Source organism: Ptychodera flava, chromosome 10 (genome assembly GCF_041260155.1).
Source record: "Ptychodera flava strain L36383 chromosome 10, AS_Pfla_20210202, whole genome shotgun sequence".
Classification (NCBI taxonomy): Eukaryota; Metazoa; Hemichordata; class Enteropneusta; family Ptychoderidae; genus Ptychodera; species Ptychodera flava.
This window is the reverse complement of record NC_091937.1, coordinates 31,592,200-31,615,863: the sequence shown is the minus strand read 5'-3', so window position 1 is coordinate 31,615,863 and position 23,664 is coordinate 31,592,200. Positions and strand designations below refer to the sequence as shown.

General features: G+C 39.4%; 2 protein-coding genes across 4 annotated transcripts; both read left to right on the top strand.

Moving 5' to 3' along the window:
• Positions 1-205: 205 nt before the first annotated feature.
• LOC139142524 (carbohydrate sulfotransferase 11-like) lies at positions 206-4,534 on the top strand. Its single transcript, XM_070712477.1, has 4 exons — positions 206-358; positions 1,117-1,246; positions 1,638-1,720; positions 3,065-4,534. Exons 2-4 carry the CDS (start codon positions 1,156-1,158, stop codon positions 3,872-3,874), a joined length of 984 nt encoding a protein of 327 aa, XP_070568578.1. The 5' UTR covers positions 206-358; positions 1,117-1,155; the 3' UTR covers positions 3,875-4,534.
• Positions 4,535-9,386: 4,852 nt separating this feature from the next.
• On the top strand, positions 9,387-18,863 carry LOC139142519 (creatinase-like). Of its 3 annotated transcripts, none has more exons than XM_070712471.1 (6): positions 9,387-9,452; positions 13,195-13,388; positions 14,237-14,849; positions 15,677-15,791; positions 17,052-17,299; positions 17,606-18,863. In XM_070712471.1, exons 1-6 carry the CDS (start codon positions 9,392-9,394, stop codon positions 17,803-17,805), a joined length of 1,431 nt encoding a protein of 476 aa, XP_070568572.1. In that variant the 5' UTR covers positions 9,387-9,391; the 3' UTR covers positions 17,806-18,863. The 3 variants fall into 3 exon arrangements, with proteins under 3 accessions (XP_070568572.1, XP_070568573.1, XP_070568574.1); XM_070712472.1 differs by having other exon boundaries at positions 9,395-9,492; XM_070712473.1 differs by lacking the exon at positions 9,387-9,452 and adding an exon at positions 11,652-11,779.
• Positions 18,864-23,664: the final 4,801 nt, after the last annotated feature.

The window sequence follows — 23,664 nt, the reverse complement described above, 5'->3', positions numbered from 1 at the left end:
AACTTACAACCAATGAGATTGCTTCTCGAACAAAAACTCGTCCAGATATAGACATAGCCGCATGTTCCCGCCAAGTATTCATATCGAACTACATACCACCCGGCAACTTTCAAAATGTCAGATGCAAAACTACTTTTCTGGATTGTTAACATGCAAATGATGCTTTCCTATTCAGAAAACCTTTTCTTGCCTCTTTGACAGCAATCATTCGCAGTTTTGTCCGCCGGGCATCGAACACGCTGCAAACCGTGTGGGACCGTGGCACTTGGGCAGTGTCTGACGCAAGCTGGTGTTGATCGAACCAGGCTACCAGAAGATCCCGTGCAAGTGTGAAGACACCGAGATATCGTGCAGCAAGGTCAGTGATCAGAATCTGGACCGTGCCTGTACTGTTTACCTACTTCACTTCAGCGAGATCGCACGCGGTGGACTGCAGTCTGCACCACAACGATCCTAAGACAAGTATGGACACTCCAGCCTAAAATCGTCAACAAGTACTCAGCTGTGAGCTGTCAAGAAACTGCGAATTATTTCAGCGTGAGGCAACTCCGGACAATCGTCGGCCCGGAATGTTGTTCAAAATTTCGTCCAAACCTGGCATTACGCACAAAATGATTATGAAACCATGTGATATGCATTTGCTGCAAGTCAGTGCTAGAATTCTTTCTCGCGACGGCGATCGGGAACTCTGTGTAAACACATTATAAGATCGACCATTCGTTTGAAGAGAAAAAGAACATAATATTTAACCAGATTCTGTTAGAATTTGGATTGTTTTGGCCGAGTGTCATATCGATTTCTCAACTTGATAGAGTGAGTCAGACGTGAACGAGCGAAAGATGGTGCTGCAACCCGTAGTCCTACAGAGACTCCGTACTGGTATACAAGAATGACAGAAGTACAGTAGCTTCGTTTCGCAGCTATACACTCAGTCGTGAGAATTCCGTTCGCACACTTTATACAGAATCCACAGATAAACAAAAACGGTTGAAGAACTTTAGCAACATCACCCATTTTCGGTTTTCAAATATGATATATTTTGCTTGTTATACTTGTAATATCCTACACATTTTTCACAATGACATATACCTGCTTTCAATGTTTCCCCACTTCCAGGACGAAATATATCAGACTGTCCACGGTTCCCAGACAACAATGCGAAAACTCTTTGGAAAGAAAGTGTTCAATGTTTTGAAGCTGCTGGTAGGATTCAATATGTGTCTGTTCATCATCCATTACAATGCAGGTAAGTTAATTTTGCATAACCACCAATGCAAAGAAAAACATTTGTAAACGTCAGCACTCGGCGGCATTGGTTATGACATTATATCACATGGTTTTGGTGCCCCGAACTTGAAATTCGCATACGTGACTACTCAAACTTGTAGTTGTCTGAAGTAACGAGTGAGGAAATCTGAAATACTGTCATGCGCTCATAACAAACCAACAGAGAGTGTTTAGCAAAAACACACGGAGCCCGAAAGAGCTGTTTCAAGAGCTCGTACGCGCTTATCAGGCTTGGCGAACGAATTTGATCAACAAAGTATATATGTTGTGGACAGCCTGTTACGAACATCCTGCAGGCACAATTGTATGCTCCTTGCCCACTCAACTTGTTCAAAAACCTTCATTTTCAGTGAAACTGACACAGATGAGGAAGGGAGATAGTATTTCCCGCGGATCCAGGGACGATTATTACCCAGTTCCGACAACCATGGCGGTAAGTTGGTACACAGCTCTATTGATAGCTGTAACTTTCGATGTGCTTTCCCTTATCTTTTGTTCTGATTGTGCAGCGGTTTCTAGTTTCATGTCGAATGCCTAGTGCGCAGCTTGACGACATGTATGAAATTTATTCAATTTTAACGTTGATTTCGATACAGAATCCCTGAATATGATTTCCGTAGGGGAATTTAATTTTTGAGCATCACCGTCTTGTCTTTGAAAATTCGTTTCTCTCAATATACTTTCAATTTCAATATAAGTGTATTATCCGTGAAAGCACAAAGTCGCTCTTTTTCGGTCAATTTTGTTTCATTTGCGAAGTTACGTTGTGTGCTGCTTTGCAAACGCGAAGCCTGAAACATGTTGAATTATCAATCATTCGAGCTCAACTCACATCTTGAGTCTGCACGTAATGTGTAAATCTGCTGACAACCTGGTATGGATGCATTATTGATGTGTCTGCAAGCAGGAAGGGAGCAGAATATGACGACTGAAGTTCAGCGTGTTTCAGTGAGCAGGATAGTATGAATGGTTGTTCACACGAAACAAAAAAAATCAACCGGTCCGATATAATTCGGGGAGATGTTGACTTTGTCTGTTCAAGAAGGGACCATTAACCATTATTGATCCATCGGGAATTAAAACAATCAAAAACTGAGGATTAATCAAACTCAACCAATTAATATATTCATCGTCACATTTTGACCCCTCCACCCCCAGCCCCACCCCTCAACCATAATAGTACGTCCACAGACGCTCATTTCTATACCGTATATCATAGTCCCCCGTGTATGGAGGGACTGTGCATGTACTCTGAAGTGTACAGCGTGGTCTGTTAAGGTAATATGCGTCTCAAAAGTGAAGACTTTAAACTTCTGCTCAAAGTTTCCTCAGTGAAAGTTTCAACCATTCTCATACCAAATCAACAATAAAAATAAGTCACCTTGCAAAGTTTGTAGTGGATAAATTACCCCAAATTTACCAGTATTTGACATTCAAAATGGCCGCCATCCCTGCGTTAATTTATGTGGAAAATAAAATTGTCGAATTTCAAAAAACTAAGACGGTAAAAATGTTTGTTACTCTAGGAGCTTTAAATGAACCTTCATTGAGTGGTAGACGAGAAAAGAATTGTAAAATTTTGAGAGTCGGATTATCTGTCCCCGAGGCGCATTCTACCTTAAACGCACGTAGAATTCTGCTTGCCAGGAAAAAGCACATCTACGCAATTTTTTAAAGAAATAGTCAACTCAGAGGTTGTGAAGTAAAGGTAGTATCAGCTGATATAAAGCTTTTTTTTTCTCAATCTATTGTTGTTGTTTTTAATACTATCTTTTAGACTCCCATAAATGAGGTTTTTGAACAAAGACGACGGCTCGTACAAGACGTGTGCCGCAATGACAATGTGCCTTTGGTTGAAAAAATCGACTACGGACGTATTCTGGTCGACCCCGCGCATTCCATCATGTACTGCCAAGTGGAAAAGGTTGGCAGCTCTAACTGGCTGCGCACTTTCCTGATCTTGGCAGGCGAGTTTTCAGCCAACGACACCATCCCTTGGTCCAGTATCTACAAAGTGTACGATCATTACAAGAGGCTGAGTCAATACCTGCACCCAGAAAGACTGCAACTCCTCCAACAGTACAAGAAGTTTATGTTCGTCCGCCACCCGTTCAACCGCCTCCTCTCGGCCTACGTGAATAAGTTTGAACAGCAGCCCAGCATGGAACTGATCGCCGAAATGCTGAAGACACTGGGAGTGACGCCAGCGTCGAATTCCTCCTCAGTTTTGACTTTCCCAGACTTCGTGCGGTATCTAATTATGACAAAGGATTCAACCGAAACTTGGAACATACACTATAAACCCATCTATTACCTCTGTTATCCCTGCAACATCACCTATGACATCATCGGGCACCTGGAAACCGTTACCAGGGACTCCGCCTACATCCTCAACTTGATGAGCGCCGACTTTGAATATCCAAACTTCGTGCCAGCCAGAACAAACAGTTCGAGATCTGACAATTTACGCAAATATTTCAGCACCCTCACCAAAGAGCAAATACGAGAACTATACAACATATATGAGAAAGATTTTAAATTATTTGGATATGAGATACCCAGTTATCTCAATCTAACCAAAGCGTAAAATTTCCTGAACTCGCCAACTTATTGACAGAACTTATTGACAAACGTTGATGCACTTAATCATCAAAATCTACCATATCAGTACTTTACCATTTGTCAGAAAGTTACCGTAATATCTATTATGACATTTTTACAGATGATTTTTCTCTAGGGCGGTCATAGATGGCGAGTTTGCCGAGTTGTGTTTGTTATACAACACAGTTGTAAAATTGTAAATCATGTCTGTATTATGAAATGTCATCGGATTATCGACGAGTATAGATTGATTTCTCGAACGAAGACATTTTGTTCAATCTTCTACAAATGTTTTAAGCTTTTTCTATGCAGATAGCAGAAATTATTGGGGCGACTCGCAGCGATTTCGAAGCTGTTATCCAATTGGGTGGCTGAATCTTACCAATATAATGAAAACAATACAAATAGACTCCCTAAGTGGCTGTGAATAGTGACAATCGACCAATCAGATATAACCTTGCAAACACGCTGCGAGTCAGCCGAAATCATTACCTTCAATAATCACATTTTTTATGAATTGTGAATATTGCTCTTGTGAATTTATGACTCAATGCATCTATTTTCGAAAAATTTCGCAAATAATTTGTATATGACTTATGAAAATATATAAGAAAGTAATAAATTGTGATATAGTTTTGTAATTCTAGCGACCACAGTTCTACCGTTTGGTATGTGTTTATACAACTTCAATGGTTGTGAGTATAGCTGTCTAGCTCTGTCTGTCCGTTAACTTCACACAGAGAATTGTGAATTTGGCCGCATTAAGATGCAGTCCTTGGTGGTAGGATATGATTTATTCAAACACATAATGTATGATCCTTGATATTTGAATATTCAGTGATAATCACAGTGAAATATCATCTACGGATTTGCATAATATTACGAAATACTCACTTTGAACTAATCAAGAATGATGTGTTTTGCAGCAAGCATTTGACTATAAAAGCTGCCCGACGTCAAACTGTCCTAAAATGCATCAAGGAGGAAGGGGAGACCCTCCTCGTATGTATGTATGTATGTATGTATGTATGTATGTATGTATGTATGTATGTATGTATGTATGTATGTATGTCTGTATGTATGTATGTATGTGTGTCTGTATGTATGTATGTATGTCTGTCTGTATGTATGTATGTATGTATGTATGTATGTATGTATGTATGTATGTATGTATGTATGTATGTATGTATGTATGTATGTATGTATGTGTATCTGTGTGTATGTATCTTTTTTTGTATTGTCCATGTAAATTTGATCAAGTTCAGGACAGGTCTGCCGTTGCAACTCTTCACAGTATTGTTCAACGACTTCGATGACGCAGCTGCATAAATTCCCCAGAAAGGACGCCCTCATCAGATCCGCAGCAAATTTATCTATGTAGGTATAGGAATCATTCAATCTGTGCTGGTAGGAACTAACGCTTCTTGCACAACAAGAACAGACTCTTACGTGCAACGGCAGTTAAGGCGGCGTTTCCAAGTTTCCCGAGAACAGGGCGGAGGGGTTTTGAGAGAAAAGTTGACAAGCTTCATAATGGCATAATCTTTTACCGCCATATGGCTTATGCACCCTGATCAGCAAGTATGTGGCATTCAAACCACAGTCGCTTCTCTGATTAGGTTCAAGGCGAAGGCAACCGGGTACTCGATACAAAGTAAAACTTTAGTTGCCCATGCGGCAATAGATGAAAATTGCAAGATGAAATACAACATACTGAATTGGACATCTTAAAAATCTTTCATATAAAACTCCATTGAGAGAGAATAAATTGTGTGCCTATGATATAAAACTTTGAGGATGAACAGACAAGCATGGGAGAAGGATCTCTGAAGTTGCATGGATTTGGAGGAAGACCAAAATATTTTTTCTAATGACACTGATTGCAGCCTATGAAAATTAGTCACCCTCTTTTATTTGAGTAAATGAAGCAAGACATATTAGTTTTAAAATCGCTAATCAGTACGCAGTTTTCATTAGTAACAATGTACAAAGCCATAAAAAGAACAACCCAGGAAATTTACATAACAAGTGCAGTAAAAGTTAGAGAAATTTAAACTTGTGAAGTGTAACTTTGGAATTATTGCTTTTGTGACATGAATGAGTCCAGATGGGTTGTATTGCAGGACTGTTATGCAATTCAAATTATGTAGGGGTAATGATATGATCAGATCAATATTAGTGAATTTGGTATGATTAACAACAAAGGTTTGTCAAATCTATACTTGTGTGTCAGATATTACAGATGTTTTGTTTCATTCAGCTCCTTTCACATTCGTTTCTATGATCCCCAGAAGTGAAAGTCGCCAAAAAAGCTATATTTGGTTATTAAACGTCGTCGGCTTTTATAACTCGATTTCATAATAACTGTGTTTCATCTTGATTGAAGTATTGACATCTAACGTTGCAATTATTTGTCTGTCAAGCTCTGGAGAAATACTATTTTAATATAGTAGAAATATAATCACAGAAATTAAGTAAATATGCAAATAAGCTAGTTGTAAGAATCTCCTGCTCATAAAATTTTTATAGTGTACCAGATGTACTTGCACAAATTAATTATAACGTACTGTTCTTTATAGACCAACGTCAGCACGTACGAATATTTTGAAACGCTCTTTTTTATCAAGATCTATTAAGACATATTTTAACTCCATCTGTAACATGCAAAATATTGATATTTTTAATAACTACACATATTTCCGACATGCATTTTACAAGATGCTTTTTACTGAATAATTGTTTTATTTTGTCTGGATGTTTCTTTGTCTTTTTGTCATGGTTCTGCTGATGTTTCATGTGAAATGTCCTGTTCATCTTTTGTCTATTTTAGTTACATACTTTGTATTATATTTTATTTCAAACGAACCTGTGATTTGGGCAACCGGTTGGTTTGAGAAGAAATAAATATATAAATGAATTGGTGGAGTTACTCTTGAGATAAAGCCTAGTGCATAATTTTATTAATTATGCAAATGCGTATTAATTATGCAGACCTCATCACCAAAATCTAATCAGGTCTAGATCTTTCCTTGATCATTTGCTTATGTCAACTGGCCTCGCATAGATCTCTACGTCACTTCCGCCTAAATGCTTCGCTAAAAAGCGAAGCTGTTGCGCTATCGGCAAAATAAAGTAAAGTACTCTGAACCGTGTTTTTCAGAAAACTAATCAACAAAAATACTGAAGGTTAACCTTCTCCTTTAACAGGACTAGTGTGTAGCATATTACATCGTTGTTTAGCAGGTATCGTATTAATGAGAGTATATGTACATCATATGTCAACGCTTTTAATTAAACTAGTGTACAACATATATACCATATTTCGTTCAACGGGACAAGTGTACGACGGATACACCATATCTCATTCGATGAGGATAATGTAGCGTACGACATATCCCGTTCAATGAGACTAGTGGGCGACATATGCACCATAATTATCTCATTCAATGAGAGTAGTGTTCGTATGGCACACACACACAGAGACACACACAGACATAGACACACAGAGACACACAGAGACACAGACACAGACACACACATATATATGTATATGTATATATGTATATAATATATATATATATATATATATATATATATATATATATATATATATATACCATTTCTCATTCAATGTGACTGCTAGTATATATCTCATTCCATGAGAAAAGTACTATCATATACCACTGCACTTAAAGGGCCATTATCTGTAACTTTTGACCATTTTTTACCTCGGAAAATTCCATGTTGGAGGCTCATATTTGTTGCAAAATGTTATTTTACGAAGAAACAAACATGATTAGTGATGTTATAGCCACATAAAACTGCTAATTTTTGTTCAAACGTGTTGCCCTTCCGAGCTCGTTTGTTGACGTCTGGCATGCTCAGCGCGCTGGGGAGAACGCAGATATGGTGACGCCGCGATCACGCGAGTTGTACAAGTTCTTGTTTATTGCGGGATCAAAACAACATTGCGTCGTGGATTGTCATGCATCTGGCTACGCAACGTGCTCGGACAATGGACTACGACGTAAGTACCGGGCATAAGTAATGAATATTTATTTTGAAATTGCTGTAAATGGCTCGCCAAGGTGCAGAAGAATGCCTACGTTGCAATCCGCGTGTCAACAGAGTTTGTATTTCTGTCCAGACAAAAATTGAAATTTTCGTTGTAAAATCACATGTATATTTAGTTGTAGGGCATGTAATGTTTCCGAATAATATGCGATTCTCTGTTATTTGACAGGCTATTCAACATAAGCCGGTGATCATTTCGATCAAAACTATGGGAAAAATCGCCAGAAGATACAGCTAATGGAACTTTAACTAGACTAGTGTGTAGCATATTACACATCGAGACCGTTGTTTAGCAGATATCGCATAAATGAGAGCATACTAGTATGTAAATCACATTAATACTAATAGCCTTCAATGAGACTAGAGTAAAACATATTACCATATGTTATGTCATCATTTGACGAGACCATCGTACCATCTCATTAAAGGTAGTATGCGTCTCGAAAGTGAAAGACTTAAACTTTCGCTCGAATTTTCCCAAAGGAATCTTTCAAGTGTTCACTTTCAAAATTACGAAGAATAATCGGGGGTCACGTTGCAAATTTGTGAACTAGAAAGACAAATTACCCAAAAATTTACCGAAATGTGAAATTCAAAATGGCTGCCATCCCTGTGTTCGTACATCTATGGAGAAAATAAAACTTCATATTTTCAAAAAAATTTAGCGGTGACACTTTTACTTAATGAACCACACAAGTGATAGATCATAAAAGAATTGAGAAAGTTTGGGAGTCCGAATATCTGTCCCCGAGGCGTATTCTTAATGAAGCCATTAAATGTACGACACCCCACCCCGCTATCTCCTTCTATGAGACCAGTGCGTGGCATGTTTTACCATAGACTGCATGTACCATAGAACAGAGTCACCTGTGGTCGGTCTATTCCGCTCGGCGTCTATGTCCCCATAGACGTGCGTACATCTATTTCTCAGGCATATGTACACACGTCTATGGGAGCACAGACGCCGAGCGGAATAGACCGACCACAGGTGACTGTGCATAGAACAGCAGAAATCGTACAAGTGAGATGAAATGTACACCATACTCGGTTCACACGCGAACGCAGCCCGAAAAGAATTAACATAAAGCATACGATGGCATTCATTTGACCCACTCGGACTACAATCAGCGTCACAAGAAGCCAGGCGGGTCAGAAGCAAGGCTCATCTGCGACCCCTTAAGATGGCAGCGATTGTTTACAGGGTGACAAACAGTGAATATGTCAAGAGGGTGTGTGACTTTCGTGATAACTTCCATTTACTCATTTTCGACGAATATTTTGGGATTTTGAGAAATTTGATAGATTCGAGAAAGATTTAGTTGGATGCAATGTGTTCGTTTCCCCGCGTGAAGTATATTTGGAGATTAGTTTCGACCAGGGTTAATAAGATACAGTCAATCTACGGTTCATTTTGAGCCACTTAGGGGGTATGGTGCTGGCCAATTTCTCAAGTTACTTGATGTCTGTGAGACGGACGACCTTGCTCACAGGTAGGGAAATTCGTCGACAGAAAGTCTGGTGTATTTTGAGGTAGGAGCTGTGAACACAAAGATTCGTCATATTGCCCTAAATAACCGTTCGGGAAGAACATTCGGTTACATCTCCGGTGTGTTAAACGCGCACGCTCAAAATCCGGCCCACCATTATTAACACTGGTTATACTGCAATCTAGACTGCCCCGCGAAAAAGTTGTGCCTGTGGTGTCCTATATTGACCGAAATGGAGGCATAGAACCTGCATGCTGCACAGAACGCATCAGCTATGGGGATCCTGCAAGATTGGACGAAATAGAAATGCCAGAAAACTGATCTTAAGGTGGCCCATGTTTTGCGGGCACTACAGTCGGTCGAACGTTGTACAAAATTGTTTTCGTACTTAAAAGTCGTTAGTTTGAATGACAAATGATCTCCATCAGTTGCCCTAGCGACCTCTCTGTTGTTTGGTGCAGTGAGCGCAATAGGTTGATTCTTGCCTATGTTTGAAAGTTTATTCATGCTTATCATGCTAGCTTTACGCTTACCCATACTTGTCCATTGGGAGGGCACAGCGCAGCGTAAGAACGGGGCTAATGTGCAGCATCTTTAGCCAGACTAAGGGAGCGTTCAGTTAATACGGGCGGGGGGGATGGGCCGGCAAAATCCAGGGGGGGTGTCACCTTAAATTTGAAAACTGCAAAGGTGGGGGTGTCATGTATTTTTCAAACAGCTCAGAGGGGGGGGGGGGCACTTGAATATTCATGAGTATCCACCCCGTCAAAAAGCAGTTTCAGTGTTCAGAAATATTCTGGAAGATAAAAATGATTCGCTGCATGATTTCATTCTCTGAAGTCATTTAAGTGTAAATCTGAACAAAAGAATAATTATCTGTCAAATGAACATCTGACTAGGCAACTCTGAGGCTTGTCTTATTGTAAATCGAGCTCACTGAGGGCAATGAACAATTCCTATTACTTACATATTAGAGATATAGCAAGTTTTGTCAGGGAAATTATTTAACAGTTACCTGTAGACTACTAGTACCATGAAAAGTTAAATTATACTTTTAGGTGAAATTCCAATATCATACTTGTTGTCGACATCTGAACTTTCAAATATCCTATTTGAATCAAGTACATTTGTATCAATTATCAAACACCTATAAAAGCACAAATTCATTTAGTCTAGCATCGTAAAAAAATTATTCATAGTTTTCTCACAGACTACAATGTATTGTGAATTAACATTTTGGGGAAATTCCAAAATCCAATTTCTTGCACACATATCCATTTGTAACCACCCTAGTCTAATCAAGTACATTTATATTAATAATCGAGAGTACATAAGCACACAGATTTACCTATTTTTGTATTTGAAAAATATTATTCATAGTTTCCTCATAGACTCCCATGTATAGTGGATGAACATTTTCAGTGAAATTCCAAAATGTGATTTCTTGTACACATAATACGCACCTTTATCCATCATATTCTAATCAAGTACAATTATGTTAATCATTCAATGTCTGTATATGCACAACTATAGCAAGTTTTTCATTGGAAAAATATTATTCACAATTTTATCATAGACTCCCATGTAAGCTTATACCGTAGTTGATGAACATTTTTGGTGAAATTCTAAAGTCAAACTTTTTGTTCACATACCAGTTGTAACAACCCTATTCCAATTAAGTACTTTTATGTCAATTATCAAATATCTATGAATGCATAGATATAGTTTTGTATTGAAAAAGTATTACATAGTTTTCTCATAGACTACCATGTATAGTGAATCAACATTATCAACAGCTGATTATCAATTAAATCCAAATATCAAAATTTTGTACACACACACTTGTGCAAAAATATTGCGATCCACCTGTAATTTCTGTCCAATCCCTTTGAGGGGTAATTTCAAAATTATAGCAAGTCAGAAGGGGAAATTTGAACATTAACACCTTGTGAGTTTGTAAGGAGGGTCATTTGAAAAAATCTGAGAATCTTGTTTTTGAGAATATACCCCCCTCCAGAGGTGTATGTTTGTGCAACTTTACTCAAGCCATGTGGGGGGGGGGGTCATGAAATTTTTGTCATCTTAAAAGGGGGTCATCAATTTTTTGGTGCAATGGGTAGGGGGGTTCACTTATTTCAACTGATGCGCAGGAAGAAAATGCCGGCCCTCCCCGGCCATAATAATTGAACGCTCCCTAACGACAACTCCTTTTGGGGCGGCCCTTTAATACGTCACGTGCAGTTCTTTTAACCGATTATGCTCAACCAACCAACTTGAAAACGCAGCTAGGTCGTCTTTAGCGTGTTGGCTGTAAAGGGACATCGCTGCAGGTGGGTATACAGTGAGTGCGACTGAAATGCCATCATGGTTCCCCTCACCACCGTATTATCTACTGATATCTCAAAGTTTACGAATAAGTGACGGGGTAGCCGTGCGTACCGTGTTGTGTGTTCCCGGGGAGGCTGTGAACGCCGGGAACACACAGCACGGTACGCAGGGCTAGTGAAAGGAGCACCTGGGAAAATCATGGGCCAAAGTTCAGAATTCTGCCAATCGTCTCAGACGATCAAAAGTCTTTAAACGTGATAGCCGGTCGTTTATTCAGAGTTCGCAACTTCCCAGCTCACAAGGTCACGTACGCTAGCCCACGAGTCGCTTGGCGTTTTCTTAAGGTAAAATGATTCTAAAACGATTCAGTCTCCTATTCATGTTAAGCGTTTTTCTATTTTGCTTCGCTTCGCTTCAGATGTTTTCCTTCGCTGGGTCAACGTTCGCGCTCGATACCAGATCAAGCCAAGCTGAATGCGTGCACTTCGTTCTTTGGCACTAACTTTAAGTAACTTCAATCAAATCTTGCAGAGATTTATTTGTTTTCCCGAAATAGACTTGGAACATGTGTGGAGTTCACACCAAAGATCGTCCATAGCGAGTTACTTAAAAGAGAAACAGTCGTCGGAACTGCGCCTGTGCGAGTTTCTTGTTTACAAACTATGCATTTCGTGCACGGTATCTAGATGCACCTCGTCATCATAGCTGCAACATTTAAATCATACGATGCAGATTATGATAGACATGTTTTAACTTTCATCAATCTCCACCGTATCTTCAATAAAGTGTTAACATTGGTCGTATGGACCTTTGAGCTCAATTCCGACGACTGTATCCGTTTAAGGTAGCATCAAAAATGTCGCCTCACAAAGGAGGAGATAATACGTCAACAACCGCTACCCCCCTCCCCCATCAATGTCGAATAACGTGTTGGTGCAACATGGGCTAAATCAAACACATTACTGTTATTACATCTAGAAAGTTGTTGTTGTTGTTGTTGTTGTTGTTGTGTTGTTGTTGTTCGAAGAGGACACCGGCGGGGACACTTTGTTATCGGTGTTTATACTTACAGTGATTGTTATCTTACTGATAACAGAAATTGATTTAATTTAATCTATTTTTCATATGAATATTGTTGTTATTCGCAATTTCCCCATCCTGAGTATGTGTAAATATGATTGTAAGTATCGCAGTAAGGAAATTTTGGGAACCCATGATCAACATTCAACAATTAAGTTGTTTTTTTTTGGGGGGGGGGTGGAGCAAAACTTTAAAAAGATGTATTTTTATCAGACATCGAACCTTTGGCGTCGCCCCACAGGTACTGTTGGTCGCTTGAAAGGTCTATTCATTGCGGAGACACGAGCAAGTTAATGACGGACCCGCATATTTGATTTCCTGTTTGTTGACCTTACAGACACTGAGACAGTACCAACAGAAATGTTTCGAGCGGCACTAAACGCTCGCTCACCGATCAACCAGGTTCTTGGAGCAGCTGCGGCTCGTCGGCTACCGCCAACGCTGTCGACCATCGCTAGGTGGCAGCATGCCGACTCAGGAGCCAGAAATAGGGACATGCCCAGATTAGTCGACAGGAGAAATGGGCCGAAAGTGAGTGCGATACGTTGTGTTGTTTACGTCGTCGTCGTCGTAATTGAAATTTACATTATCATTTTTAGGCCAGCGTTCTCTTCTTTAGTCTATCACAGACGACCTTGTCTGTGGTGATATAAAAGCGAAGTTTTGAGACAAAAATTCGCTTTTATAGTATATCACCACAGACAAGGTTGTCTGTGATATCACTGATCTCAGAACTTGGAAATTCAATATTATTTCTCAAGGGATGCGCCATTAATGTTATGATCATAATCACTTCGTAATTATTTAGCATCAGAAATTTCAAATGTGCCCCTTTCATTAGTACGACGTCCACTATGCTATAAGCGAATACCACAATCAGTAGCCTGCACTACATTGCATAACCGAATGCGTTTGTGGCGGTAACCCACTATTCCGATGCGATGGAACGACCTACCACTTGACTAATCCACGTCAAAGAAGGACGTCAATTTTCTCTAGCTATTTCATGTTTTCTGTGAATGTGATTTTTGTCATGCAGTGATTCTGTAATTGTTTTCATAAAAACTAACCTATAATAGCGACACTATATCGGCCGCTAGGTCACTTGTATCCTAAACCCCTCTTGCATGTTGTGTTAGACCATATAGGAATATTATAAGGGGGAGGGGTTCCTCTCTGTTTATGATTGTGTGGGTATTTTCAGAACGTGCCAATGTAGAAAGGGGGGGGGGGAGAGAGATGACGCGCTGGTCTCAAAGTGATCATACGATGACGAGAAGCAAATTTTATGTTTGCCAGACAGTCTATGCTGGCCTTGAAACGCAATGAATTATGTTTCCACACAGTCTATGTCTAATCTACTATCTTACTTTTCCAAGGTCCAACCAACATTCTCGGAGGCGGAGATGAAAAATCGTCTGGGGAGATTGCGCAAGCACATGGAAGAGGACAGTCTCGTCGCAAGTTTGTTTACTTCATATCACAACATCAACTACTACAGCGACTACTTGTACTATGCGTTCGGTCGGCCGTTCGCTCTTATTGTGACTATGGACAAGGCCGTTCTGGTGTCCGCAAATGTTGACGGCGGCCAACCGTGGCGACGCGCCGGTCAAGCAGAGAATATCGTCTACACCGATTGGCACAAGGACAATTATTACCGCGCCGTCGGCAGCGTGTTGAAGGACTACGTCGGCAAAGTCGGCGTAGAGTTTGATGACGTTGATTTCGAGCGGTTCAAAAAGTTTGAAAAGGCGTTACCAGCGGGGCAACTTGTCGATGTCGGGGAACCAGCCATGCGAATGAGACTGATTAAATCGCCCGAAGAGATTGCTTTGATCAGAGAGGGCGCTCGTATAGCAGATTTGGGAGGCCAGGCAGGAGTGGATGCTCTTGCCGAAGGCGTCGGTGAATATGAGGTTGCCTTGTCGGCAACTGAAGCAATGGTTCGCGGAATTGCTGAAACTTTTCCACATGCAGAGTTAAGGGACAGTGAGTATCTTACCATGTCATGGACGAAGTGGTAAACTGCAAAAGAAAAGGAAACCGCAAAGTACAAGTACCGAGTACTCATTAGAATCGTTAAAAAGCGGGAAATCTGAAAACGAACGCGTTTTCGGATTTCTATCGGTGACGTTGCCATTGTTGTAGAGTTAGTTCTATATGTATAGCCTAGAAGAGTTTCTGAAAATGACAAAAAAATGAAACATGAAGCAAAACACTCCTAAGTTATAGCACGGTCCCTCCACAAAAGTGGAGGGACCGTGGTTATAGCTACCCCAAACTTGTGGTTCCCTGACACGCTGTATCAAGACCATGTGTCATTTGGTATGGTAATTATATGCTATCACGGTCATTGTCACGGTTCCTTATGAGCAAAGTCAACGACAAATTCGCTTCTAGCTTCACAATACCAGCAATGTCGATTTCTGGTTAATTGATATCCAGTAGCAGATAAGCAACATCCGGGGTTTTTCCGCTCGCTCAGTAATACATTTGTAAAAACTCTTTGAAAAGAGAACCCATGGACTTGCAATTCTGTACAATGCAACGGATGGTTACACAGTCACCTGTCTTCTAAAATCCCGCTCTGCACCTACGCGGCCCATAGACGTATATACATATGCCTAAGAAGAAGAAAGTCAGGAAACTAAATGGCTAGGACCATGCCTTGTCATCTTCGGCGTTCAATTTTACTGTGAAAAATAGCAAGTTCATCTATCTTCCTCTCAGGCATATGTACACGCGTCTATTTGGCGCGTAGGCGCAGAGCGGATTTTTAGAAAACACGTGACTGTGCTGGTCACTTTCTCATTCAGCCTGGTCGTGGTGCCAGTCGGGACTGAACACTGATGGCTGTCACAACCCACCCACTAGTAGACGCATTCAGAAAGGCGATATCCTCAGTCTAAACTGCTTTCCAATGATTGCCGGGTAAGTAATGGAAATACGGAAAGTAGTCGCAAACCAGGAATGGCTTTGTGGTCATTTTGCTATCTAAAGATAATACTATTATATTTTGATATGAAAAAAAAAACATTTGCCTCAGTGTCTGAGAAAGCCTATACTAAAACAGCGTGATTATGGCACGACTTTTGAATGGATTACCTGTACGGGACACAAGTATGATGATTTGGTTGTTTCAGTTCGTCGCTGATTTTGTGACACCCACTCCCGTGGTTGAAGGTTTGAACTCTCGGGGTAGACTTGGTTCAAACCGGTTAATATCAGATACATCTCGATCCTCCAAAGCTGCCTATCATGCATATCTTTGTGTTCCGCGCAAAACTGTCCGAGTTTCGCAGATATTGCTGGCAGCTTCTGACGGAGTAATGAGAGTGGAGTCTGCGCGGTAGGGCTGAACGTGATGCATCTAGTCCGCCCCGGTTTTCGAGTATAGCTGCTCTTTATTGTGTCCAACCTACTCAAATACCTTAAGGCAAATGGTCACAACTACATGGGAAATGACTCAAATCACAGACTTCACTTAGTCTCCTCTCGTAAATGAGTTGGTCCACAAGTATTAATTTGAACAGGAGATATTCCGGTTTATCCGAATGGCTATCCTTAAATCTGCATCAGAATGTCGACATCCAATTCGAAACGGAAGAGATAAATTTTTGGACAAAAAGACTCAGGATCATCAGAAAGGCGGCATGCAATTCATTTCGCGCTCAGAGATCTTTATGTATATTTCCTGAGTGGATAAAACAGCATACATATGTGTGCCCTCTGTCCGATCAAACAACAGTGCCGTTTTGCAGTCTGCAATCGTTTTCTGCTAAAGCGGCAAGGCTGCAGATTGGTTTTATTTTTTTAATTTATGTTTAGCAGAGCGTTTTCCGTTTTTTTCCTTACCACACCTGTTCCAAGCTCAAATGTTATACAATCTAGAAATCCATGCCAATATTGGCGAACACTTACACTGGCTAAAACTGATAAACCATAAAACAACGTAATCCTAGGGGGTCCAATTGCTTCACAAAACAATTGGACTTCCCATAAGAATAACGTATTGTCTTCTTAAAAAGACTGCGCCCATGCAGTGTTCTTTGGTTGCACCGAAGTCATAGATATCAGTTCTTCTGATTTCAAAAATATCGACATTCCATGGCAAACGACACTGTATTGCTTAGCGATGACCGCATCGATATCTCGACATGGTCACCCCTATCTGTCGTTGTATTTTTTCAGGTACTACATGGCACTGGAGAGGACCCTGTTCTACGACCACATCCCCTCCGACCGACACTTGGAATTGTGGGAGATCAACTGCGAAGTTCACCGCAAGGGGATCGAGCTGATCAAGCCCGGCAGCAGGTGCTGCGACATCGCCGGCGAATTGAACGAGATTTACAGGAAGCACGACGTACTGAAGTACAGATCGTTTGGTTATGGACACTCCTTCGGGACAATGTGCCACTATTATGGAAGAGAGGCCGGTAAGAGGAAGGATAATTACATACAGAGATGGAGTCCGGGGAGATAATGCTTGACTCTTTACCTAGTTCAAAAAAAAACCAAAAAACAAAAAAAAACCAAAAAAACAACAACAACAAAAACCGAAGGCCAAGTTCCCCGGCAAAAATGTAAGGGCCCCGTATACAGTAACAAATTTATTCCCCTTGTAGTGCGAGAAGGCAGTGCGCACACGAGCAGTACGAACCTTTAATCGATCAGCCAATGTGTCTTCCATATTTACTATAACAGCGGTGAAATCCTACACAATGTTTTTTTCCCCATTTCAGGCCTCGAATTCCGAGAAGATGTGGACACCGTTCTTGAGCCAGGAATGGTAGTTTCCATGGAACCAATGATCATGCTTCCAGAGGGTCTGCCCGGAGCAGGTGGATATAGGGAACACGATATCGTGGTGGTGACGGAGGATGGAGGTGAAGATATCACCAAGTTTCCGTTCGGACCAGAGCACAATGTCGTGAAGAAATAACGAAATTTATCTATAGAGACATTCTCCCTGTGATTACTTTTAAATCAACGATGCCAATTCGTTCAGGGGATTCAGCTGTAACTTCTGACAGATATTTTTTGTTTTAGTTAAAATACGAATACATGCTCTTTTGCCTTCTCATAAAATATGATTAAATATATAGTATTACCCTTTCGACCACAAATGCACACCATATCCATATTATTGACAAATGAATTCTGATCCGGACAAGCGTTCATCTTTCAACAATAACATTTAGAGGTTGTACACTTACAGGCTGCATTGACAAGTATTTCAGCTTAATTTTACACGTAGGACAAGGAAGACTTAGTGTATTTCGCAAAAGAAACAAAAATGATAACAGAAGAATCAAAAGATCGGGGCTATAGTATTTAAAGAGGCTTTAATACTTTTCGGCCTGGAATGTGTAGATGTAGAATGCCCACTTAACCACGGATGCCTGCTCAACGCCCGACTACCCGTGTTACTCTGATACCAGACCGGGGCCAAACGGGACCGAAAGTTTCCTAGAAACGTTTTACGACATTGCAAGTCCATTGTGCCTTTCCTTTCTGTTATTGGTATGATTTCTCGCACATTCGCTGACGCGGTGGGCCGTGTCCAGTGTTACTGCAATGACAAAAAAGTCGAAAAACATCTGTCGACAGTCTATCAAACAGTATTAGAATTCGCCTCAATACAGATCCTGGCCTTGGGCATACAATGACCATTCATGATTGGAGTTTCTATGATTTGACAGCGGCGTTGAGGGCGCCATTCAACCCTGACTGCATGCTTGATATGTCAGTTGTTTTCAGACAATTACTTTCAGTTTATAAGGTTGTATAACGAACATTTTAATGTTGTCACTTCAATTTTAAAATGACGGTTTTATTTCCATATTATTACTATAATCGAACTATCGAACTATCGAAGTTAATCTTTGACACAAGGAAAAGTCAAGACGTTCTTTAAAATATTCAAGCAAGTTTTGTTTTCAATTAGCTTCTGTATTCAGAACTTCAATGTAAATAAATTATTCAAGAAATGGGCAGAAAGGTTCATTATACTCTGAATGATCGAACTAAAATATACAGAAGGAATTTCTAAATAAGCAACGCAATTGGCAATATACAATCACAATAACTCAATAAGTTTTTCAGGTGAAGGAATTTTCGTTTCATCTCTGACCATGATACATTTGTAGCAACGAAAACAGAAAAGCAATATTGGTAAAATTTGGTTTGGTAAAATTTCATGTTACTCGACTGGTAGTATGTGCGTGAATGACCAACGAACCGTTTCAAGCTAGAAATTATCAAAATGAGCATTTCTGTGGATTGCTGGAGGGCAAGACTTCGCCTCTTCGTCCAGCCGAGTAGCTGGAGACGTGGCCATGCAGATGAGCATACCATGAACAAAGGCAGAAAACGTGGGTCGCACAACAACGGAGCTCATGGGCCCCCGTTTGGAATCTGTCTGCTGGTGTTTTCGGCACTAACGGTTTTACTGTTACGTGCTGGAGATGTAGAATCAAACCCTGGACCCAAATCTGATAAGACTGACAAAGAAAGTATCCACAGAAGACTACGAAGTACAAATACGGCAGCCGCAGCCTCTGTTCCTGATTCTACTCCTTCGTCACCAGGTGGGTCCCCATTGATGAGTAGAAAAACAGTTGTAGAAGGAGACATAGATATGACTTTAGGACAAACCATACTGAGCCAACTCCGAGAAATAAAGGAAGAAATGAATGTAAAGTTGGAAGGTGTTCACAAAATGATAGGAGATATGACATAAAAATGGAGGACCAGTTAGGTGCCTTGAATTGTGAAATGAACGCCTTACACTCAGAAGTGAAAAGTCTAGAGGAGAAGAATGAAAGTCTAGAGAGAATTAACAAAGATTTACAGCATGAAATGGAAAATCTTAGACGAGATATGCGAAATTCACGGAAAGAAATCCAGGATGTTGTGAAACAGAAAGATGATCTCGAAAACCAGACCAGAAGAAATACATTTATTGTTCTATGGAGTTGATCAAGAAGACGGGAAAGAGTCGTGGGAGACCACAGAAACGAAAGTAAAGAAAACTATCAAAGACAGCATGAAAATAGAGAAAGATATACAGATAGAGCGAGCCCACAGGATCATAAATGCGCCGACAACGAGAGGTTCGAAACCTATTGTCGTAATGTTTACGTCTTGGAAAGATAAAGCGCTTGTACTGAGAAATGGATTCAAGTTAAAGGACACAACTGTATGTGTCGACGAAGATTTTTCTCAAAGAACGAGAAGAATTAGAAAGAAACTTTTCGCAAAAAGACGAGAAATTTTGAACGACGATGAAACAATTAAAACTGTGGTGCGATATGATAAATTGATTGTATACAAATATGGTAAATCTATGGTGTATAAATATAACGAAGAAAAAAATGAAGTGTTGTGTATTTCAGAAAATCAATAGCGGTGTGGCCAAGGCCTGAACAGATGTATTGCATCTGGTGAGATTGTAAATTCGTCGAAAATAGGATACTGGAATGTACACGGTTTGAAATCAAAGTTGAACCAACCATGTTTTATTGAATTTTGTAATACTTTTGATGTTATCGATTTTGTGGAAACATGGGCTAAAGATGAATTTGATTTCACAAGATGTCTGCCTGGTTACTCTGTTTATAGTTTTGTACGACAAAGAATGACAGCAAAAGGCCGACACAGTGGCGGAGTTATTGTACTTGTGAATTCAAAATAGAAAAAAAGGAATCTCCAGAATGAATAAATGCTGAAATAGACGAAATTATTGTACTAAAATTGAAAAATGAGTTTTTTGATTTTGATAAAAATATTATTTTATATGTTACTTTATGTACTACCAGAAGGTTCTTCTCAATATGATACTAAGAATTTCAGCAATGGAATATAAAATCTTGAGGATAATTTGCTTAATATCCAAGTTGAAAATAGCAATTCACACTACATGGTAATGGGAGACTTGAATGCAAGGTCGTCAACTACACTGTCTGATTATATTGCAGATGACGATATTGACTTCCTTTCTGAATTTTCAGAAAATTATGAGTCGGATGATTTCTCAATTCCACGACAATCAAAGGACAACACAATAAATAGTTTTGGTTTAAGTTTGTTATCCTTGTGCTGTACACTATCTCTTCATTTTTTTAGATGGAAGAGTTCCTGGGGACGAGTGTGGAAATTTTACCTGTATTGCAAACAAGGGTAGAAGTATAGTTGATTATTGCTGTGTTTCAACAAAGTTATATCAGTATATCACTCATTTTGAAATCCCAACAATGGTTGGCTCTGACCATTTTCCATTGATATGTAAATTGAAATGTAATTTTCTGCAATCACATGTGCAGTCTGAGTCAAGACTGCCAGGTAATACTGGAAGATACAGGTGGAAGCCAGAAGAAAGAGTGGCTTTTAAAAAAATCTTTGCAACTGAATATGGCAAGGCTAAAATTCAAAGTGTTTTGTCATTGGTTAATGTGGACTTAAATAAGGCGGTCGATAATTTGACAGCTGTTCTTGAAGAGGTGGGAAAAGAATGTAACATGTTTGAACCGCCAAAACTTTCTAAGCCACGTAGACGCACAGATGATCAGTGGTATGACAGAAGAAAACTCAAATTCCATTGGTTGAATAAATTCAGAGCTTCAGGGAGCCCAGCTGATTATGATCAATACCGACAAGTGAGAAATGAGTATTCAAAGCTTTGTAAAGAAAAGTATAGAGGTTTTATGGACAAACAGAATGAGAAACTTCATGCTGAAAATAGTTTGAATTCTGTTTGGAAATCCATCAAAAAGTTTACTTACAAAGGTGATGTAAAAATGATATAGAGATGGTTCAATGGGAAGATTATTTTTCAGGTTTGTTGAGTACAGAATGGGATAGGGAACTGGCTTGTGATATGGATATACCGAGAAATAATGAGGCCAACAGCTCGTCAGATTCCCTGGGTGATGAAATTTTAAATAGTGAGATTACAGATAGTGAGATAACAAACAGTGTTAGGAATCTGAAAAACAAGAAAGCTGCTGGATTTGACAAAATCATTGGGGAATTTTTCAAAGCAGCCGAGTCTGACCTACTCCCTGTATTGAACAAAATTTTCAATAAGATTTATGACACAGGGGTGTTTCCTTTGGGGTGGGCTAAAGGTATAATACTTCCAATTTATAAAAAAGGTGATGTAGACAAACCAAACAACTACAGGGGTATTACTCTACTCAGTGTTTTTAGTAAAATATTCACAGGTATTCTCAATAGAAGACTCTATAAGTGGGCTGAGTTGTCAAATAAGATTCCAGAAGAGCAAGCTGGTTTTCGACGTCGTTATAGCACTACAGATAACTTTTTTGTTTTAAATGCTTTAATTTAGAAAGATCTTTCAAGAAAAAGATTGCCATTTTACTGTCTTTTTGTAGCTTTCGAAAAGGCCTTTGATAATGTGGATCACAAACAATTATTTCATAAGCTTTCAATGTCAGGTGTTGGGTACAAAATGTTGAATATGCTTCGTAACATATATGCAGATGTGAAATCATGTGTAAAGATTGATAATAAGATGTCTAGTTTTTCTCCTGTAATATTGGAGTAAGGCAGGGTTGTATGCTCAGCCCTCTATTTTTTGTACTATACATAAGTGAATTACAATCAATGGTACTGGATTCTGGGTATTCTGGAGTTCAAATTGATGATATGTGTGATCTTTTGTTGCTTCTATTCGCCGATGATGTGATCATGTTCTCAAATACATTGTATGGTTTACAAAGGCTCATTTATATTACAGCAGTACTTTAATGATTGGAAATTGAAAGTAAATATGAAAAAGACAAAGATTATTGTTTTTAAATCAGGGGGTGCTTTGGCAAGATCTGAAAAATGGTATTATGAGGGGAAAAGGATTGTGTGTGTCAGTTTTTATAGGATTACTATTTTCCTGCAGGGGCACCTGGGGAAAAGCAGTGAATACGTTAACACAGCAAGCCAGCAAAAATATGGGTGTTGTACGTAAATTTTGGAGTAAAGTCAATAATTTAAGTCTTTCATTGTACTTCAAGCTTTTTGACGCCATGGTTACCCCGATTCTTAGCTATGCTGCAGAGATTTGGGGTTTTAAACATTACGTCAATATTGAACGAATTCAAATGAAATTCTGTAAGAAACTCCTGGGGTACGATCTAGTACATCAAACTGTGCTGTACTTGGGGAGTACGGACGATTTCCAGTATACGTTAAGTGTACAAAGAAAATGATAAAACATTGGTTAAAGATATATATGGAAAACCACAGACTTCCCCGCAGAGCATTTAATATGTTGTATTAAATTAGATGAAAATGGTAAAACAACTTGGGCAACACATATTAGAGTTTTGTTTACAAAACCATGGTTTTAATTTTGCTTGGTTGTCTCAAGAAATAGGAGATCCAGACTACTTTTTGTCAACTTTTATGATGAGAGTTATTGAAACCTCAAACCAAGAATGGTACACGAATGTCTTGAATGATAAAACTCTGTATAATTATGTCAACTTTAAATCTACTCTCGAACCAGAGAGGTATATTGATCTTTTACCAGAAAGATACCTTGTATTTGCAATTGCTCGAATCAGGTGTTCAACAGAAACTAATTTAGAAATGGTAAGAGGCCGTGAAAACAAAATTGATAGGGGTCTAAGACTATGTAAATTCTGTGATAAAAATAGGATAGACGATGAGTATCACTTTATATTGGAATGTGCATTGAACCACACTTTAAGACAAAAATATTTACATTATTACTTTTACAGGATATATCATACTTTAAATTCATTACACTAATGAAGAGTCA